This window comes from Sinocyclocheilus grahami, unplaced genomic scaffold (genome assembly GCF_001515645.1).
Source record: "Sinocyclocheilus grahami isolate Dianchi unplaced genomic scaffold, SAMN03320097.WGS_v1.1 scaffold389.1, whole genome shotgun sequence".
Lineage (NCBI taxonomy): Eukaryota > Metazoa > Chordata > Actinopteri > Cypriniformes > Cyprinidae > Sinocyclocheilus > Sinocyclocheilus grahami.
In genome coordinates this window covers 912,975-935,169 of record NW_015505568.1, presented here as the reverse complement: position 1 = coordinate 935,169, position 22,195 = coordinate 912,975, and the positions used below count along the sequence as shown (strand labels likewise).

General features: G+C 35.5%; 3 protein-coding genes and 1 long non-coding RNA gene across 5 annotated transcripts in view; 1 reads left to right on the top strand and 3 right to left on the bottom strand.

Moving 5' to 3' along the window:
• Positions 1 to 4,971, top strand: part of LOC107550164 (protein phosphatase methylesterase 1-like) — a 32,072-nt gene extending 27,101 nt beyond the window's left edge. For both annotated transcript variants that reach the window (XM_016231399.1, XM_016231398.1), the window contains one exon: positions 4,952 to 4,971. The gene's annotated coding sequence lies outside the window, so the exon portion shown is untranslated. The remainder of the gene's footprint in view (positions 1 to 4,951) is intronic.
• Positions 3,595 to 10,262, bottom strand: LOC107550141 (uncharacterized). Its single transcript, XM_016231369.1, has 9 exons — positions 10,088 to 10,262; positions 8,538 to 8,867; positions 8,110 to 8,439; positions 6,252 to 6,272; positions 5,969 to 6,048; positions 4,809 to 4,911; positions 4,572 to 4,685; positions 4,176 to 4,361; positions 3,595 to 4,040 (listed from the first exon to the last, which is right to left on the bottom strand). Exons 1-9 carry the CDS (start codon positions 10,119 to 10,121, stop codon positions 3,976 to 3,978), a joined length of 1,263 nt encoding a protein of 420 aa, XP_016086855.1. The 5' UTR covers positions 10,122 to 10,262; the 3' UTR covers positions 3,595 to 3,975.
• Positions 10,263 to 12,755: 2,493 nt separating this feature from the next.
• anapc10 (anaphase promoting complex subunit 10) lies at positions 12,756 to 21,102 on the bottom strand. The gene is made up of 5 exons (XM_016231382.1): positions 19,971 to 21,102; positions 17,662 to 17,781; positions 17,457 to 17,547; positions 16,149 to 16,269; positions 12,756 to 13,132 (listed from the first exon to the last, which is right to left on the bottom strand). Exons 2-5 carry the CDS (start codon positions 17,774 to 17,776, stop codon positions 12,902 to 12,904), a joined length of 558 nt encoding a protein of 185 aa, XP_016086868.1. The 5' UTR covers positions 17,777 to 17,781; positions 19,971 to 21,102; the 3' UTR covers positions 12,756 to 12,901.
• LOC107550155 (uncharacterized) lies at positions 15,494 to 15,761 on the bottom strand. The gene is made up of 2 exons (XR_001604630.1): positions 15,700 to 15,761; positions 15,494 to 15,585 (listed from the first exon to the last, which is right to left on the bottom strand). It is a non-coding gene; the product is annotated as an uncharacterized lncRNA (long non-coding RNA).
• Positions 21,103 to 22,195: the final 1,093 nt, after the last annotated feature.

Genomic DNA, 22,195 nt, shown 5'->3' with positions numbered 1-22,195 from the left:
AACTAGTCGAAATAAATCCAGTGGTCAGGGCAAGATCACCAATTAAGGCACAAGCCCACATCGAGGTCACCATTTTACCATTTTAGCACATTCGGTTGATGGATTTTTACCCATGTGTATCAAAAAGCTTGACATGAGACGTACTTTCAAACTGATTTGGGTGTGTAATCTTCACCAGTGTGTCTTTGGGCCTTCTGCAATACAAAAAAACGGAAAAAGCGGTCACTGGGGCAGTACCTTTCCTTGTACTAATATGTCACTTTAGGTACATGCAGAATGATCCCACGCAACATAAGTGTTCGTTGGATATATGACAGGGTTTTGGTGAAAAACAAACCAAAATGTAATTTATTATTTAACGAATATCCTGACCTTGACCTTTGGTCTCTGTGCAGGACTGCGCGTTCATGAGTCTCTATTAGCACAGCAGTTCACTCCGACTCGCCAGGAAAAGCACACAAATTGTGAAAAAACAAGATAATATATCTGTTGTGCTCGACCCAACAACAAGTTTTATACAACAACTTTACATCTTTTTTTAAAAAGCTTGATGCTGATCGTCATACAATCAGTGCTGGGTAGTAACTGATTACATGTAATCTGGGATACATAATCAGATTCCAAAAATGTAGTATACTTGTAATTAGATTATATTATTTTCTTAAATGCTCATAATTGTAGTTACTTTTTTATGGATTACATGATTACAAATTATGCACATAGCAGTGGCAGTAAATTATTCATAATTTAGTTATTCTCCCTAATTCTGCTTTTTTTCTCCATAATATATTTTCTATCGTGTGTCATATTGAATACAGTGAACCTCCAGGATATATTATGGCCATTTAAATGTCATGTAAATTAATTTGCAAACCATTGCTGGAAACTCAGAAGCAAAGACCAGGAGACTCTTGGGTATCTTCAGCAGGATTCTTTATTCTTTATCAAAAGGCTGACTAAGGCAGGCATTCATTGTATTTTATAGGCATTCAGTGGGCCGTCCTTAAAGATGTCGACCACAGAAGTGACCACTTAAACAAAACATCTAAAGACAATACAGGCAATCACCTCCAGCCGTGAGCTCCAGTAAACCTATAGTCCTAAAGATAAGTCGGTGAGATCAAAACAGATCACCAGCATGCCTAAACCTGATAGATAACATTATCACCAAATATTATAAGCTCCACCTGGTGACTAGAACTATACACATGTAAACATTCACACATAGTTTGACTCTCAGTAGGAAGATCAGATACTGGCAAAACCCCTCATCGAAAAAAATAATGAGCCACACTGAATGCCCAATACAATGTAGATCACTTGAGTTTCTCATATTATGTTATGTCAGGATGTAGGATCAGAAGATTTGTAATTTGGCAATCCCACACCATGCATCTGAATTTGGGGACAAAAGCACCTCTCAGTCAATTATACCATGCATGAGATGAATAATCATGCAAGTTACAAAACACTGCCGATGTATAACATGATGTCAAAAATCTTTCAAACTTGGAAGACTTTGACCATGTCATCGCTGTTTTTATCATGTTTATTAATGTTTGTTCATGTGATGCAAGGATTTCTCAAACTGGTTTTGTCAGTCAAACCTCTCTGACCTTAAATATTTACTTGAAGTCCTCCTGAGATTTAAAGTTAACATTTTATTAATTTAAAGGCACAATATGTAATTTTCGCCGCTAGAGGGCGCGTATTCAAAACAAACAAAGAAACAAAGGCGTAGGGTGACTGAGTGTGGAATTATGGGAGTTGTGGTCTTCATCCCCACAGCTGACGCAATCTGACGGTACTCGGAAATCATGTTCATGGATGAGTTAATGATTTATTAGCGTAGTAGAATGAAGCAGGGTGAGGCTGAAAGCCATCGAAGTGAAACGAGGCCGCTGAACAAGCGTGACACACGGCTCGAAAGCAGCGGAGCTTTTATTATGCCACAGTCGACCGCTTCCGGTCATGCGTATGTGGGGTAGAGCAGCGGAGCTTTTATTATGCCACAGTCGACCGCTTCCGGTCATGCGTATGTGGGGTAGAGCAGCGGAGCTTTTATTATGCCACAGTCGACCGCTTCCGGTCATGCGTATGTGGGGTAGAGCAGCGGAGCTTTTATTATGCCACAGTCGACCGCTTCCGGTCATGCGTATGTGGGGTAGAGCAGCGGAGCTTTTATTATGCCACAGTCGACCGCTTCCGGTCATGCGTATGTGGGGTAGAGCAGCGGAGCTTTTATTATGCCACATTCGACTGCTTCCGCTCCGTCTGGTCGTGCATATGTGGGGTAAAGCAGCGGAGCTTTTATTATGTCACAGTCGACCGCTTCCGGTCATGCGTATGTGGGGTAGAGCCGCGGAGCTTTTATTATGCCCCAGTCGACCGCTTCCGGTCATGCGTATGTGGGGTAGAGCCGCGGAGCTTTTATTATGCCCCAGTCGACCGCTTCCGGTCATGCGTATGTGGGGTAGAGCCGCGGAGCTTTTATTATGCCCCAGTCGACCGCTTCCGGTCATGCGTATGTGGGGTAGAGCCGCGGAGCTTTTATTATGCCCCAGTCGACCGCTTCCGGTCATGCGTATGTGGGGTAGAGCCGCGGAGCTTTTATTATGCCCCAGTCGACCGCTTCCGGTCATGCGTATGTGGGGTAGAGCCGCGGAGCTTTTATTATGCCCCAGTCGACCGCTTCCGGTCATGCGTATGTGGGGTAGAGCCGCGGAGCTTTTATTATGCCCCAGTCGACCGCTTCCGGTCATGCGTATGTGGGGTAGAGCCGCGGAGCTTTTATTATGCCCCAGTCGACCGCTTCCGGTCATGCGTATGTGGGGTAGAGCCGCGGAGCTTTTATTATGCCCCAGTCGACCGCTTCCGGTCATGCGTATGTGGGGTAGAGCCGCGGAGCTTTTATTATGCCACATTCGAGCCCTTCCACTGCTTCCGGTCGTGTGTCTGTGGGGTAAAGCAGCGCTGTTTTATCATTCTAGATACATTTGAAAGTTCTGTTATAATGCTACTCTGTGCGGTCGTCACCGGTCTATTAAAACGTACAACATATTTAAGCATCTTTGGTGTTTCCATGTTTTCTACAAAACAAAACCGGAAATCGAGGGGTTATGACGTCATTAGCAGGCGACACAATGACACTATGGACACGCTCCATGTCACTAGTTAAAATTGCTTATTTCTCTGGATTTAAACATTCTTCGAAACATTTGGGATAATGGAAGTACACAAGTCAGCAAAATATATAACACTGTTCCAGTGGTTTTGGATATTTTAATAAAAAATCGTGCATTTAACAACACATTTGCACGTTCTCTGATGTTGTTTAATAGTCATACATTTGTTTTTTTTCTATAATAATAATAATCCAATTTAAATCTAGAAACAAGTTAGGTCATAAGTCATCTAAAAGTAATCCAATAGCAGTCAGAATACATTACCTAAAATGAGTAATCTAAATGACATTGCTGATTACAATTTTTTTCATGCAATTTGTAATCTACCCAGCACTGTCTGTCACTATATGGACGAGCGTATGGGACATTTCTAAAAAAAAAATCTCCTTTTGTGTTCAGAAAAAAAATGATGGGCATATGGCATTAGAAGGACACAAGGGTGAGTAAACGATGACTTAATTTTCATTTGTGGGCGAACTGTCCCTTTAACAGAGAGCATCAGTCCAAAACACACACACACACAAGTGCAGTGAACGTTTATTACAGCCACAAATTATTTTATACAACATTTGTATGCTAACATTTTTTACATAAACTTTAATGATTCAATGTTCTTTTTTTATGTACAGTATACAATCTCTTTTAACAGTAGATGAAACAGCACTTGAAGTGAGAATGTCAAAAGGACGCTTTAGCACTCATATAGTCCGGATCAAGGCATCTTGAACAGATAGAGTTGAATCTAGGTACCAAAGACCAGAGATCTTGATTGTTGCATGGGAAACACACGCTATGCATGCTCCTTTGGCTCGTCTAGACTGATTTCAGTGAAGATCTCTTCTGCTGTTCCTCGCCCTGTAATACAGAAAACCCAATGACATTGTAAGCTCACGGTATTACCCATGCATGGACCTAAAATTTTGAACTTTTTTTGTTGACATAAGAGGCCAAAATCATGTTTGGCCAATTAATTTTTTTGGTTGTACTGACCAGCATTACTGACGTTATTGTTGTTTTCATTTTGCTCCGCATCTGTGGCTTCAGCTTCGGTCTCAGCACTTAATTCAAATTCACTTCCAAGCAGATCCAAGTCCAGGTTAAACTCCACTTTCTTCACTGGCGTAGACAAGCTCGAGTTTGAAGAGAAACTGTTCTCTTCTGGAACATTCTGCTCATCTTTAAGATTACAGACATACTCTCATCACCATGGAAAGCAATAAAGTGAATTCAAACAACCCATTCATTCCCCTCCCAATGAAGATTATACAGAGAGGAAAATAGTGACCATCAAGACAAGGTTTTGAATTATGCAATTCTGCCAAAGCAATGTAAAAATGCTGCTGTTTGGATCAGCTTTTGTCACAAGAGAGCGCCTATGTGCTTTACCATTTTCATTGGTCGGTGTTTGTTCAGTTTTCTCTCCTGCAGACCCATTTGCTATCGGATTAGTCTTTTCCTCAGCCTTGTCTTCTTGGATGTAATTTAAAGTCACAGACAGATCTGAGCAGAAAGACATGAACACAGGTTAACAAGTCACAGGCTGATTTTGAGTTTCTAAACAGACTGCACACAGATGAATCAAGATCACGTTCATATTCCGGTGCGTTTTACATTCACACTTGCCTTTGTTGGTTTGTTCATAGCTTAGGCCTTGTTGGTCGCTCCTGAGCGGGGTGTCATAATCATTGCCAAGTCCATCGATACGAGTCAAATCAAATGAGTAACTCTACAATCACAATGCAAGAGTTATGCAGAAAGAATACTAGGTGTGTGTGTGTGTGTGTGTGTGTGTATGTGTGTGAGAGAATAAATGCAAAATGTTCAGTGTTAGCCATACAGTGACTGTGTTCCAAACCTTAGCGAGCTGTCGACCTAACGAGCATTTTAAAGCATCTGAAAAGTGGTTAAAATAAATAATGTATGTTAAAAAAATTTATTTTATGAAATGCAATCTAGGATTCGATTAAAAAATAAACAATTTAGTTCAGATCAAGGCATCTTGAACAGATAAGTTGCAAGATCTTGACTGTTGCATTGAAAACACACACTTTCCCTTTTTAAAAATCAAAATTTCTTTGCAAGAAATGACAGTGTGACCCTCTTTGGCGTAAGTGATTTAAGCAAGTTAATAATAATAATAATGCCTAAAGAGCATTTAAAGCATCTGAAAAGTAGGTAGGTACAAACAAACATTAATCAATCAATAAATAAATAGAAATAATAATAAATTATATAACATTTAATTAAATACAAAACTTATTTGCAGAGAGCATGCTTTTTGAATAGTACCTATTGCAGGATGGTCCATGTTTTAAACTCTTCTGGCACTTATGCATTTGTATTTCATTCTTTATAATGGTTGGAATAATTGATGCATGTATGCATGTGTTTGTTTTTGCCTTAGTGTCTAAGTTGTGTTTGAGCTCACCAAGAAATTCCAGACAGCTATGTTGTTGTTTGGCAATAAATAAATACATTTGTTAAATTCAACTTGATTAAATTATGTATTTTTTATTTTATAAAATGCAATACAGGGTTCAATTTTTAAAAAAAGTACAAATTCAAAACTGAGTGATCCTCTTTGATGCAAGTGATGTGAGCAATTCAATAATAATAATAAAAAGAATTGAAATAAAGTAAATTCACTCAACTTCTCTCCCCATTCTTGTGAGATTTAATTAGGAAACTATCTTCGAAATGAGTTAGACAGCATGGCAAGGCAGCTCACTAGTGTTTGCAACAGATCCAAAACATACAAAATGAAATAACCAATAAAATCTTACCCTTGCTTTCTTTCTCAGAATATATAAAATGCCAAGCAGAAAACAGATCAGGATCAGGATGATGATCAAAATGATGATACCTGGCAACAACATACAGAGATTTGATGTTGTGGTTTTCAGTTTATAGAGAGAATAGGCATTACTTCAGCACATGAACGAGATTTAATGTGAAAATAGAGATAGTTTCAGAGTCAAGTGTGCAGAAACATTACGACAGGAAGAAAGGATGTGTTTCCTATCTTCAGCAAAGCAGACGCTGCGATGTGCAGAAGGTCAAGCTCACCTCCTGTCACCGATTCTGAATCTGAAACAGAATAATGGTCACGTTACAACAAACCAACAAAGACCCCAGCAGAATGAATTCAGACACACTGAGAAACTACTATCTGCTTTTGAGAGCATGCAATTATGATCAAATCATTTGAAATAAATAAAAAGCTTTGGTGTGAGTCTACGAACATGCTGCTACACACAAGATTTAAATAGAACAGAGAAAGAGAGAGATTTTGCTGCTGTGGTGAGTCTGCAATCAAAAAGCAAGAAACATGGCGAATCTCGCACCCACTCACACTTTAACCGCTCAGATCTCAGAGCAGCTCTGAAACCGGCCCTTCACACACTTTACACTGTCAGCGCCGACATTTTCTCAACTTGTCAGAAACATCTTGTATGTTTTAGTCACTATGCATTTAAAATGATACATTTGTTCTTAAAGTCCACTATTTTTTGCTCCAGAACTTATGTCCGTCTTATATTTTACAGACTTTACCACAAATTTCAAAACACAGAATACGTGTAACAACATTTCTAGATATGTATATAGAAATGTACACTACGGGTCAAAAGTCTAATTATTTTTTTAAAAAGTTTCTTCTGCTCATCAAGGCTGCATTTATTTGATCAAAGATACTATACAAACGGCAACATTGCGAAATATTATTACAATTTAAAATAACAGTTTTCTATGTGAATATATTATGTTAAAATGTAATTTATTGCTGTGATCAAATTTAGCATGCTGTGTTAATTCAGCATCACGAAATTAAGAATTTTATTCGGCAAGCGTGCTTTAAATTAATCAAAATTGAAAGTAAAGTCCTTTATAAAGTTACAAAAGATTTCTATTTTAAATAAATGCTGAACTTTATATTCAAAGAATCCTGAAAAATAAAACATATCAGTTTCCACAAAAATATTTGGCAGCACAACTGTTTTCAACATTGATAATAATCAGAAATGTTTCTTGAGCAGCAGATCAGCATATTATACTGATTTCTGAAGATCATGTGACACTGAAGACTGCAGTAATGATGCTGAAAATACAGCTTTTGATCAGATATTCACATTAAAAATAGTGGTAACACGTTACAATAAGGTTCATTAGTTAACTACATTAGTTAACATAAACTAATAATGAACTGCACTTACACAGCGTTTATTAATCTTTGTTAATTTCAGCATTTACTAACACATTATTAAAATCTTGTTAACATTAGTTAATGCACTGTGAACTAACATGAACTAACAATGAACATCTGTATTTTTATTAACTAACGTTAGTGAAGATTAGTAAATACAGTAACAAATGTATTGCTCGTGGTTAGTTCATGTTAGTTTATACATTAACTAATGTTTAACTAATGAACCTTATTGTAAAGTGTTACCAAAATAGTTATTTGAAATTGTAATAATATTTCACAACATTACTGTATTTATGATCAAATAAATGAAGCCTTGGTGAGCAGAAGAGACTTCTTTCAAAAATGATTATTAATTATTTAAAACTTTCGACCGGTAGCATAAATGTGTGTTCATCTGTTTAATGTCAAAAAGCTGAAAGCGAGTCATTTTTGAAGCTTCAATAAAAGGACCTTTTTTTTTTAAACTGGGGAAATATTGCATGTAGGTAATGCACGTAAGCTATAGTTCAGATATAGCCCTTCAAACCACTGAGACTGCCTGCGAGCTGGTTTAGTGCTTAAACTCTGCAGAACGCTCAGCGGCCGTTCCAACACAAATAAACTAGAGAATGTCGTAAGTAATAACGGGCATTCAGAGACACAGTCTAATAATACTACAGTAAAGAGACACCAGCTTCCATTACCCATAACCACCTAACAGTTGATAAGAAATGCTCCAACCTTTTTTGTCTTCAGTAGTAAGGTGCTTCGCGTTGAGCGTGGTGCTCGCTGGATGTGTAGTTGAAGAGATCACTCCACTGACACTTCCATTCAGACTTTTAGATTCATTGTCAGAAGAGTCTCCACTGCTCTCAGCTGTATCATTTAAATCAATGGACCCTTCATCCTCTAAGCCAGTCTCTAACAAGCTCGAGTCATTCCCGACAGTTATTGATTCTGTTGTCGTCACAGTGTTAGAGTCGGATGTGGCTGATATTGCAGTGGTGGACATCTCTGAAGGAGATGGTGATGGTGTGGAGAACATCCCATAATCACACAAGAGTAGAGCAGCTGGAAGTATAATAAAAGAATTCATAAAAAAAAAACATGCATGTTGCATATTGGCTGTGTATTAGTACTTATAAATCACTTATTAATTCCTATCCAACCTTTTTTGTCTTCAGTAGTAAGGTGCTTCGCGTTGAGCGTGGTGCTCGCTGGATGTGTAGTTGAAGAGATCACTCCACTGACACTTCCATTCAGACTTTTAGATTCATTGTCAGAAGAGTCTCCACTGCTCTCAGCTGTATCATTTAAATCAATGGACCCTTCATCCTCTAAGCCAGTCTCTAACAAGCTCGAGTCATTCCCGACAGTTATTGATTCTGTTGTCGTCACAGTGTTAGAGTCGGATGTGGCTGATATTGCAGTGGTGGACATCTCTGAAGGAGATGGTGATGGTGTGGAGAACATCCCATAATCACACAAGAGTAGAGCAGCTGGAAGTATAATAAAAGAATTCATAAAAAAAAAAACATGCATGTTGCATATTGGCTGTGTATTAGTACTTATAAATCACTTATTAATGCCTTATTCTGCATGACCATATCTTAATCCCACTAACTACTACCTACTAACTATTAATAAGCAGCAAATTAGGAGTTTATAGAGAAAAAAGTCATAGTTAATAATTAGTTAATATCTTAAAATAAAGTGTGACCATATATAAGGTTTATTAAATTCAGCATCTACATTTATGACATTGCATCAACCATTAGGAGAAATGGACCACAAAACCAAGTCATAAGGGTCAATTTTTCGATATTGAGATATATACATCATCTGAAAGCTGAATAAATAAGCTTTCTATCGATGTAAGGTTTGTTAGGATAAAACAATATTTGGCTGAGATACAACTATTTGAAAATCTGGAATCTGAGGGTGCAAAAAAATCTAAATATTGAGAAAATCATCTTTAAAGTTGTTCAGATGAAGTTCTTAGCAATGCATATTACTAATCAAAAATTCAGTTTTGATATATTTACAGTAGGAAATTTACTAAATATCTTCATGGAACATGATTTTTACTTAATATCCTAATGATTTTTGGCATAAAAGAAAAATCATTAACCCATACAATGTATTTTTGAATATTTCTACAAAATATACCCCAGCGACTTAAGACTGCTTTTGTGCTCCAGGGTCACAAATAAAAACAGACACAAATGATGGACAAATAAGAGGTTGGAGCTATAGAATGAATGTGAATATCATTCAATAGAACTTGATGAGAAATCGTTCATATTGAATTCATATTGAGATATAAGCCTCCCAAATGTGAGCACATTGTCGAGATCTAAAAGAGACGTGATGTTTCTCTCATTAGCATTTGCTCTTTATTTAATCTCATCACTATCAAAGCGAAAACACTGAGAGATCTTATGAAGAGAAAGAGATTTTTATGGGAAAAGACAATCACTGCATGAATAGATATTTTTATATATTTGTTTATATATTCAAAGCTAATAAATACAAAAAAAAAATGAATTTTATTGTATTTTTCTATTCAAACTAATTTAATGTTTTAACAGACATGTTGTTTGGTTTTTTATTTATATTTTCAGACAAGATAAATATTGTTGAATATTTTCAAATAAGTTCACGCAAGCCTTGCTCATACACTACTCCAAAAAAAAAAAAGAAAAGTAAAATAACTCACCAAAAATGTGTAGAAGCACACAGTAAGGGCGCATCTTTCAGTCCGGTCTACTTTGGTTGATCGTAAAGGTCCAGCTCCACCTAAACTGAGTTTTCTGTTCTCTGACACTTTGTCATCATCGCCTCCGAATCATGCAAACCACAGCGGGGCCTGAACAGGAAGCCAGCAGACAGCACAGAGACACACATGCAAACATGCACCTTTTCTAACCGTTCAGAGGAAGTTCAAGTGGAACTACAAGCATGAAATGTAAGACGTGACATCATATTACTATAATAGTATACATCTGAGCCAAAAATGTTATTCCGTTATTAATGATGATAAAACCAGATTTCCTTTCCTTACCTAATGGATTGTCTAAACATGCTTGTTGATATTTACGTGTTACTAAGTAAACTTTTGAATGCATGTTTAAATTATTGGGGGTTGCAACAAACAGGCTACAGGTTGTTTCTATATGTTGGGGTGCCAATATAGTTGCATAATCATGATTAGATTTAGAATTAAATCACTATTACAAAGAAATGAGACATTTAGCAAGATTTGACCCGTTTTGTTTAACACGGATTTTTTGCAAAAGTTCAAATCAATGAAATGCATGCTGAGATCCGAGTAGGCTACTAGTTTCTTTTTAGCCTGTAGTGAACATTAATCTTATTTTTTGCTAAATAGCAGCCCCTGGTGGACAAGTGTGTACTGATCTGACCTTTTTGTGCAAGGTTGAACATAAAGTTTGCACTTACACAAAAGACTGATTGACTCACAAGTAAAGCAATCAGCTAAATTATATTTTTTGGTGACACTTATGGGCAATAAAACAATGCCAAAAAAATAATAAATAAATAAAATGATGCAGCAAAGTCGTATCTCAGTTAAAATTTTCTATATTTTAAAATATTCTACAGATATAACTCTCAAACAAAGCTGAATTTAGCTTGTCTAACTAAACTTTTGAATGCATGTCTGAAATGTTTAAATGTGAACTACAAGTACTACATGCAAAAAGTGCATTTTAAATTCCTACACTTTTGATCAAAAATGTTAATTCATCATCGTTATTCATCATATTAATGATAAAGAAAGCAGATCACGATTTCCTATCTGATAACTTGTCTAAATATGCTTGTCAATATTTACATGCTAATAAGTGTCTCAAACTAAACTTTTTATTGCATGTTTGAATGTTTAAATGTGAGCTACAAGTACTACATCTTACATTATAAATCCTACACTCTTAACCCAAAAGAGTTCTTCCATTAATAACGATAGTAAGATATCTATTCTTACCTGATAGATTTGTTTGAATGTTTACATGTGAAGTACAAGTAGTACATCTTATATTATAACTCCTACACTTTGAACCCAAAAATGTTATTCAATTAATAATCATAATAAAAGGATATCTAAAATCCTTACCTAATAGTCTTAATATGCTTGTCAATATTTATGCACTAAAAAGGTATCAAACTAAACTTTTGCGTGCATGATTGAATGTTTAAATGTGAACTACAAGTACTGAACGCAAGAAGTGCCATATTGTACATTATAATTCCTACACTTTTAACCCAAATATGTTATTTAATTAATAATAATAATAATAAAAGCAGATCTCTATTCCTTACTTGATAGATTATCTAAATATGCTGGTCAATATTTACGCGCTATTAAGTGTCTCAAACTAAACTTTCGAATGCATGTCTGAATGTTTAAATGTGAACTACAAGTACTAAATGAAAGAAGTGCCATATCGTACAGTATAAATATTACTCTCTTAAACCAAAAATTTTATTTAATTAATAATGAACATAAAACTAGATCTCTGTTCCTTACCTGGTAGATTTGTTTGAATGTTTAAATGTGCATTACAAGTACTACGTGTTACATTAAAAATCCAAAATTTGAACATTTTTAACTATGCAAGTACTACGTCTTGTTATAAATCCTACACTTTTAACACAAATTTTTTAAATTTAATTAATAATGATCATAAAACTAGATCTCTATTCCTCACCTGATAGATTTGTTTGAATGCTTAAATGTGAACTACAAGTACTACAGCTTTAAAAAAATCCTAAATTTGAACTTTTAAATGTAAAGAACTACATTTTGTGCTATACATCCTACACTTTTAACCTAAAAATATTATTGTATTAATAATGATAATAAAACTAAATCTCTTACTTGTCTGATAGAGTTGTGTGAATGTTTAAATGTGAACTACAAGAACTAAATGAAAGGCTTGACATATCGTACTTTATAAATCCTACACTTTTAACCCAAAAATGTTATTTAATTATTAATGGTAATATAAGCAGATCTCTATTTCTTACCTGATCAATTAAATATGTTTGTTGATATTTACTACTAATTGTCTCAAACTGAACTTCTGAACGCATGTTTGGATGTTTAAATAAGAATATTTATGTCTGTATTGCATTAAGCTCACAAACTTTGTAGCTATTCCTCAAAAGGGCTCTTTGTAGCAACCTGGGACTGATAAAAACCTATCTCTCTGCAAAGTTGCGTAGAAGAGCATGCAATTGAGCGATCAATCCTCTTGCCATCACAACTGAATAAAGCAAGCTAAATTGATCCATCCTGCTGTAATACAGCATTAAGAGATACAGGACAGGTTTTCTTAATTTCAAAAAAACCATTTATTTCCTGTAGATTTGCATTTACATAAAATTAACTTTGAACTGTTCAATTTCCAAAACACATTTTAAACCATCTGAAACCATTTAATTCTAGAACAGAGTCTTATGAGAAGGCAGAGTCTGCACCTCAGTCCGTCCATTCGAGCAGAGGCTCGGGTCATCTGATGGTGCGGTACATCATGAAGTCTACAGTGGTGCATCGTGGGAATTTGCCGATGGAGCTCTCCTCCACGGGCGTGTAGACTTTGATCTGCCGCATGTGCGTGTCCCGTCCGTTCTGGTGGTTGGCCAACACGGCGATCTGGATCATGAAGGTCCTGATGGGATTGTTCACCAGATCCAACAGAGGGATGTGAATCCAACCGCTCGGCTCCACCATCTCCAACTGCTGCTCTCACACACACACAGACAACGCTAGAGTCAAAATGAAAGGATTGATTTTGTAAAAATGCACATTATTCTGCTTATTATAAGATTACTTACTAAATAAATCAATAAATGGACATGGAATATTGATTTGAGTTATGAATTGATTTACTATGCTAGAAGAGAGAGACCATAGTGTTGTTGTAGTATCATTGAGATAATATTATAGTTTTTATTAATAAAAATTGTTTTATTAATCTATAATATGTTATATATAAATATACACTACCGTTCAAAAGTTTGGGTGAAAATGATTTTTTATGTTTTTACAGGAGCTAATCAAGGCTGCATTTATTTGATCAAAAATACAATATTGTGAAATATTATTATGATGCAAAATAACGTTTTTCTATTTTAATATACATTAAACTGTAATTTATTTCTGTGATGCGCAGCTGTATTTTCAGCATCATTACTCCAGTCTTCAGTCACATGATCTTCAGAAATCATAATAATATGCTGATTTATTATCAGAGCTGGAAACTGTTGCTGCTTCATATTTTTTGGAACCCGTGATGCTTTTTTTCAGGATTCTTTTATGAATAAAAAGTTAAAAAGAAGAGCATTTATTTAATATAGAAATCTTTTCTAACAATATACACTACAGTTCAAAAGTTTGGGGTCGGTACATTTTTATTCTTTCTTTTTTTGAAAGAAATTCAAACTTTTATTCAGCGAGGATGTGTTAAATTGTTAAGAAGTGATAGCAAAGATTTATATTGTTAGAAAAGATTAATATTTTGAATAAATGCTCTTCTTTTTAACTTTTTATTCATCAAAGAATCCTGAAAAAGTATCACAGTTTCCAGAAAAATATTTGGCAGCACAACTGTTGATAATTCTAATAATAAATCAGCATATTATACTGATTTCTGAAGATCATGTGACGCTTTATACTGGAGTAATGATGATGGAAATACAGCTTTGCATCACAGAAATAAATTATATTTTAAAGGATATTAAAATAGAAACCATTATTTTAAATTGTAATAACATTTTGCAAGATTACTGTTTTTTTTCTGTATTTTTGATCAAATAAATGCAGCCTTGATGAGCAGAAGAGACTTCTTTAAAAAACATTACAAACTTTTGAACAGCAGTGTATATTAGGCGTGTAACGGTACAGTACGGTTCATGCAGTCAGATGACAAATACAGTCAGTCATCAGTCCAAAAGGGGGCGCACACAGCAATGCAACGTTAACCTCCACAACAGCCACCACAAACATAGATTATGACTGTGACTTGATCTGTGTTTCTTACCCGAATCTCCTGCAAGTTGTGGAAGTTGTTTCCCACTCTGACCGAGATCTTGCTGGGAGTGTAGCTCTCATCCGATTTATAATCGGCATAAATACACAGCATTTTCACAGTGGTTTTTCTCCTAACAGGACACAACAGAGAGGAAACATTCTCTGATTCTATTAAAACACATACAGTTTGCAGTGGCATGCACAGACCTCCGAGGGCCCCGCTGTGAAAAGTGTCCATTATAATATTCATCATAATCATGTTTTACTGTTACTTTAGTGTTTTCTAAACATAATACAGTATGCACTGATCTCAGGTCAGATTTTTTTAAATGAAAGTGTCTAAAGCATTATTTTCTAAGCACAGACTTATTTTTAATAGAAAATCAACATACATCAGCATTGACAATTCAATACAAGATGAGACCTAATTTGACTTAAGTTACTAAAAATGTAAAGATATATACATGTCTGATATATATATATATATAAATGCCTTTTTAGTGGCTAGAGAGCAGGATTGTTGCTAGACATAATGCTTTTATATGATATAATAACAAAATTTAATAATAACCAATGAGAGCTACATAAAAACAGGCTAAATTAAATTCAATATTTTTCAAAATACTTACTTGAAATTCACTTTAAAAAACATATCTATCGATCAGTGCATTTTTGGGGTCTTTAGAGTTAATTTATTACTGTATAAGGATTTTTTTTAAATGTATATTTCAGACAGACAAGCTAAATAATTTAATTAGTTAAATATATTCGAGTTCTATAAATACTATAACTACTACATGATTTGTCCATGACCTTAAAATAATTTTCCACTTTTCTAGCACTTTAAATTTGAATTTAATAATATATTATAAATAGAGATATGAATTACTAAATAATATATATATATTTTGTAACTGATCCAAAAAAACATTCATGTTACCCAGCCAATCACTAGCGATAAAACAACAGTATCAAAATGTCTAAATGCCGTCAGGTTAATGAACCCATGCCAAATATATCGGTTTATCAGTGCATTGGGTCTAAATATGTTTGAGTCTCTCTGTAGCTCTACCTGAACTGAATGTTCACTAGATGTGGCTGAGAGCCATCAGACTGCCAGTACGTCTCCAGATTATCATCTCTCAACTGGTCGACTCCAAACCCTTCACACAGAAAGACAATGAATGAATGAATAACTAAACAGAGGAAAACAAAAGATGTAGTAATCAGGTGTGCACTCATCAAACACAGAGAATAAATAAGACACACACACACACCTGGCTTGCACGAGGACAGAGACCACACGGCTTGAGATCCGATCTCTCGGACGGTACCCGTGAAGATCATGTGACGCTTTATACTGGAGTAATGATGATGGAAATACAGCTTTGCATCACAGAAATAAATTATATTTTAAAGGATATTAAAATAGAAACCATTATTTTAAATTGTAATAACATTTTGCAAGATTACTGTTTTTTTTCTGTATTTTTGATCAAATAAATGCAGCCTTGATGAGCAGAAGAGACTTCTTTAAAAAACATTACAAACTTTTGAACAGCAGTGTATATTAGGCGTGTAACGGTACAGTACGGTTCATGCAGTCAGATGACAAATACAGTCAGTCATCAGTCCAAAAGGGGGCGCACACAGCAATGCAACGTTAACCTCCACAACAGCCACCACAAACATAGATTATGACTGTGACTTGATCTGTGTTTCTTACCCGAATCTCCTGCAAGTTGTGGAAGTTGTTTCCCACTCTGACCGAGATCTTGCTGGGAGTGTAGCTCTCATCCGATTTATAATCGGCATAAATACACAGCATTTTCACAGTGGTTTTTCTCCTAACAGGACACAACAGAGAGGAAACATTCTCTGATTCTATTAAAACACATACAGTTTGCAGTGGCATGCACAGACCTCCGAGGGCCCCGCTGTGAAAAGTGTCCATTATAATATTCATCATAATCATGTTTTACTGTTACTTTAGTGTTTTCTAAACATAATACAGTATGCACTGATCTCAGGTCAGATTTTTTTAAATGAAAGTGTCTAAAGCATTATTTTCTAAGCACAGACTTATTTTTAATAGAAAATCAACATACATCAGCATTGACAATTCAATACAAGATGAGACCTAATTTGACTTAAGTTACTAAAAATGTAAAGATATATACATGTCTGATATATATATATATATATATATAAATGCCTTTTTAGTGGCTAGAGAGCAGGATTGTTGCTAGACATAATGCTTTTATATGATATAATAACAAAATTTAATAATAACCAATGAGAGCTACATAAAAACAGGCTAAATTAAATTCAATATTTTTCAAAATACTTACTTGAAATTCACTTTAAAAAACATATCTATCGATCAGTGCATTTTTGGGGTCTTTAGAGTTAATTTATTACTGTATAAGGATTTTTTTTAAATGTATATTTCAGACAGACAAGCTAAATAATTTAATTAGTTAAATATATTCGAGTTCTATAAATACTATAACTACTACATGATTTGTCCATGACCTTAAAATAATTTTCCACTTTTCTAGCACTTTAAATTTGAATTTAATAATATATTATAAATAGAGATATGAATTACTAAATAATATATATATATTTTGTAACTGATCCAAAAAAACATTCATGTTACCCAGCCAATCACTAGCGATAAAACAACAGTATCAAAATGTCTAAATGCCGTCAGGTTAATGAACCCATGCCAAATATATCGGTTTATCAGTGCATTGGGTCTAAATATGTTTGAGTCTCTCTGTAGCTCTACCTGAACTGAATGTTCACTAGATGTGGCTGAGAGCCATCAGACTGCCAGTACGTCTCCAGATTATCATCTCTCAACTGGTCGACTCCAAACCCTTCACACAGAAAGACAATGAATGAATGAATAACTAAACAGAGGAAAACAAAAGATGTAGTAATCAGGTGTGCACTCATCAAACACAGAGAATAAATAAGACACACACACACCTGGCTTGCACGAGGACAGCTCTCTCTGTAGCTCTACCTGAACTGAATGTTCACTAGATGTGGCTGAGAGCCATCAGACTGCCAGTACGTCTCCAGATTATCATCTCTCAACTGGTCGACTCCAAACCCTTCACACAGAAAGACAATAACTGAATGAATAACTAAACAGAGGAAAACAAAAGATGTAGTAATCAGGTGTGCACTCATCAAACACAGAGAATAAATAAGACACACACACACACCTGGCTTGCACGAGGACAGAGACCACACGGCTTGAGATCCGATCTCTCGGACGGTACCCGTGCGCTCCAGCTGCTTGGGATCTGCACCTGGGGGGGTTTTAGTGGCGGTCGCCATGGTTACTGAGGAGCGAAAATTAGGAGAGACCGAAGGGATGGAATTAAAAAACACCCACAGATAGAATAAAAGATGCTGAAATTATGCAGTGTGATATTGGTTTACACATACACTACCCCTCAAAAGTTTGAGATCAGTAAGACTTGTAATGTTTTTTAACCTCCTGAGACCCTGTGACCTCATATGAGGACATTATATTTTGGTATATTTCTCTGAGACTATACATGCCACAGTTTTAAGTCTGGATGTCCTGTACAGAGCACATTCCGGGCTTTTCAGAGATACCAAATGTTTGGATGTTTCACTATGACCACTCCCTCTCCTTGCTCTTCATAAATGTCTGATATTATGGAAATATAAGAGTGTCATAATATTGTAATTATCATTTAAATCTGTCTAATTTTTAAACTGTCTGTCATTAATCAACATCTCAGGAAAATGTTATGGGGTTTCAAATCAAAATATGACTTTCTGTTACGAAACTTTTTGATTTCATACATGTCCTCATATGAGGACACCGGGACTAAAAACATGTTTATTAGCATTTTGGGAGACATAAATAAATAGGGAAAGAAATTATGTTTCAATATTCTATGAAATATTATATATTATTATGAAAATCTTGTCAAATATTACTCCCATTATTACACTTCTTTTTTCATTACATGTTTCCCCAAAAACACATTAATATGCAAATTAGATTTAGTTTATAGACACATTGTATATAATGAGAAAACCCGTTTGTGGCCATTTTACACACATTTTGCAGAAAGAAAAATGGCATATCAAATAATTCTGTTATATCATATTTGAGAATCATCTTTATACAAAGTTTGGTAAAAAAATTAAAATCCTGAAAACTAAAAATGTATTGGTGATTTTAAAAATCTATTGTTTTTGCCTATGCATGTTCATTCATGTCTTTTTTTTATTTTTTTTATTGAGTCCCGATGTCCTCTACCGAGGGCATAGCATAACTTATCAATGAATTTGTTTTTGTTTTTTATGCTCCTATTCTAAACCATGTAAACTGTTATTTTTTCCTAAAAATCTTTTCTCGGGTCTTAAGAGGTTAAAGAAGTCTCTTCTGCTCATCAGGGCTGCATTTATTTGATCAAAAATACAGAAAAAAACAGTAATCTTGCAAAATGTTATTACAATATAAAATAATGGTTTCTATTTTAATATCCTTTAAAATATAATTTATTTCTGTGATGTGCAGCTGTATTTCCATCATCATTACTCCAGTATAAAGCGTCACATGATCTTCAGAAATCAGTATAATATGCTGATTTATTATCAGAATTATCAACAGTTGTGCTGCACAATATTTTTCTGGAAACTGTGAAACTTTTTCAGGATTCTTTGATGAATAAAAAGTTAAAAAGAACAGCATTTATTCAAAATATAAATCTTTTCTAACAATATAAATCTTTGCTATCACTTCTTAACAATTTAACACATCCTCGCTGAATAAAAGTTTGAATTTCTTTCAAAAAAAAGAAAGAATAAAAATGTACCGACCCCAAACCTTTGAACGGTAGTGTATATTATTAGAAAATATTTCTATTTTAAATAAATGCTCTTCTTTTTAATGTTTTATTCATCAAAGAATCCTGAAAAAAAGCATCACGGGTTCCAAAACAAATATGAAGCAGCAACAGTTTCCAGCTCTGATAATAAATCAGCATATTATACTGATTTCTGAAGATCATGTAACACTAAAGACTGGAGCAATGATGCTGAAAATACAGCTTTGATCACAGAAATACATTACATTTTAATGTATATTAAAATAGAAACCAATATTTTAAATGGCAATAATATTTCACAATATTACTGTTTTTCCCTGTCTTTTTTTATCAAATAAATGCAGCCTTGATGAGCAGAAGAACCTTCTTTAAAACATTAAACATCTTACTGATCCCAAACTTTTGAACAGCAGTATATATATATATATATAAGTTATATACACTGCATATGAATGAACACGGTTAAGAACATTCAACTGTGTGGTATATACACACACACATATCACAACACCATGACAAATCCACCTAACCACTTAATAAATACATTTCAAATATAACAAGGACTTTAATTAAGTTTTAATCTTACAACAACAACATGCGGTAGCTCACTCAAAAACATCTACCTTTAATCTCTACAGCAAAACTAAACCAGCGTTACTCACCGTCCCAGAAAAACAATCGCACAACAGTGCCTTCCTTCTTCCGTTTCCAAAACTAACCTTAATGTAGCGACATTTCCTTAAAAATGATCAAACATAATCATAAACACTCGGATTCTGTTCGCATCGGCGCGCTCTGAGTACGTCAGCGGTCGCGTCGCGTCCCTTTTGCGTCACTGGCGCCATCTTTGCTACCGGTGCGCACCGGAGCGACACGCGCTGTTCGTCTGTTCGCACAGAAAGAAGACTTTCTACGCTTATTAACGCGTTATACTGCGCTGTTCGCATCAGCGAGAGGTAAGCAGTGTGTTATTGTCATTTTATAATGATTAAACAGATGCAGATAGGTATTTTGACTAGACGTGCGTCGCGCAATGCGCGAGGCCTTGTCTGTTTCCAGAAAAATACCCACGCTTTCCGCAAATCTCAAACTAACGTCGTTCTAAACGAAGTGTGTGATAACCGAGCAGATGATTTAGACAGATCGCGTGAAATAACGCGTCGGTTTTGGGGTGAAATAACGCGGGAAACTCTCTGAGGTAAACTCCTGCGTCATGGCTCGCGCTCAGGGCTCCACGTGCTCGATGCGATCCACTCTTTCTATTTAAAACGATGTTTAAACGGAGCTCTGAATGTTATTTTCGTCGATAATCTAAAGCAAGGGCTGTCTGTTTGGGAGTGGTCTTGATTCCGTTGGTTTATTGGTTATTAGTGTGGTCTGGTCATTGAGAGGTAGCAGGTTCGAGTCTCATTTAACGGTTGTTAATCAAGACTGTAAACCTCAGGTTACTCCAGCAGGACTGTAATAAGTCCACGATGAGCCACGCTGTTAGAAAGCATCTGATACATGACTAATACAGGCGTTCAGTGGGATGCAGTGCGGGGTTTAAGCAAGCTGTCACGTGATGCCAGTGCTGCACTGTCAAATATGGCAGCTCAGCAACCCTCATTCATCCTGATGCTGAGCTGACTCTGACTCTGAAAACCATCTGACCAGACCAGATTTTGAGGTGGTTTTGCTCTCCAGACTTGTTCAGATACCAGCTGGTTTCCATGATATCTGATCGTTTGCATGAGACCGTGTCTGTCTTCTAGGGCTGTCAGAATGGCTGGAAAACGACATTCGAATGTTAAATATGATCAAAATTCGAATTATATTAGAATTTAAATCATGCATAATTTCAGTCAGGGTGAACAAAAGCTTTTGGCTTCTCTCCCGAGGCCACAAGAGGGCGCATCATTCAAAAAGTGCATAAAATTATGTTTATAAACCAATTATAATTAAGTTGCTCAAACAGCGATAAACAAAACCGCAGCATGTATGTATGCGTAGTTTAATACAGAGGCCGCAAAGCCAATCACACGGAGTACATTTTTCATTTAAAAACATTAGCTGCAGTGGGATGGGCAAAACCCCGCCATAAAGTCTCGATATATGTTTTTTTTCAAAGTTAAACTTGCATTAATTTCACATGGCTTTCTAAACATGCGGCTCTTTTGTGCGAGACGCGAGTGCAACAGTGATAGATGCCCCTCTAGAAAATGCGTGAACGGCTTGGTTTCGGTTTTGATGTAAACAAGATCTTCTCCTCATTGATGTTCTCTTTTTCTGCAGTATTTTTAATGAATGAATGATGCATTTATATAGCGCTTTATTTGTGTGTGTGTATACACAAAATATATATGTATTTTTTTTTATTATTCAACTTAAGTTAAATATGTATAAGTAAATGTGTTATTTTAGTGCAGGCAAGTGTTTGAAATGTTTAAAAAATGGATTGAATAAATGAATTATAACATTAAAATATATATATACACATTTTATAAATTAAGTATCAATATGTATATAACTCTCTCCCCCAGACATGCATGTCAGTATCATTATGAATGAATAAATGAATGATGCATTTATATAGCGCTTTATTGTGTATTGTTGTACTCCCAAAGTGCTTTACAATCATGCGTGGGGTCTCTCCTCAACCACCACCAGTGACAACGGCGCCAGTGCGCTCACCACACACCAGCTACAGGTGGAGAGAAGAGAGAGTCATAGAGCCAATCAAGTGGTTGGGGGATTATTGGGAGGCCATGATTGACAAACGCCGGGGGGGGGGGGCAATTTGGCCAGGACACCGGGGTTACACCCCTACTCTTTACAAGAAGTGCCATGGGATTTTTAATGACCACAGAGAGTCAGGACCTCGGTTTAACGTCTCATCCGAAAGACG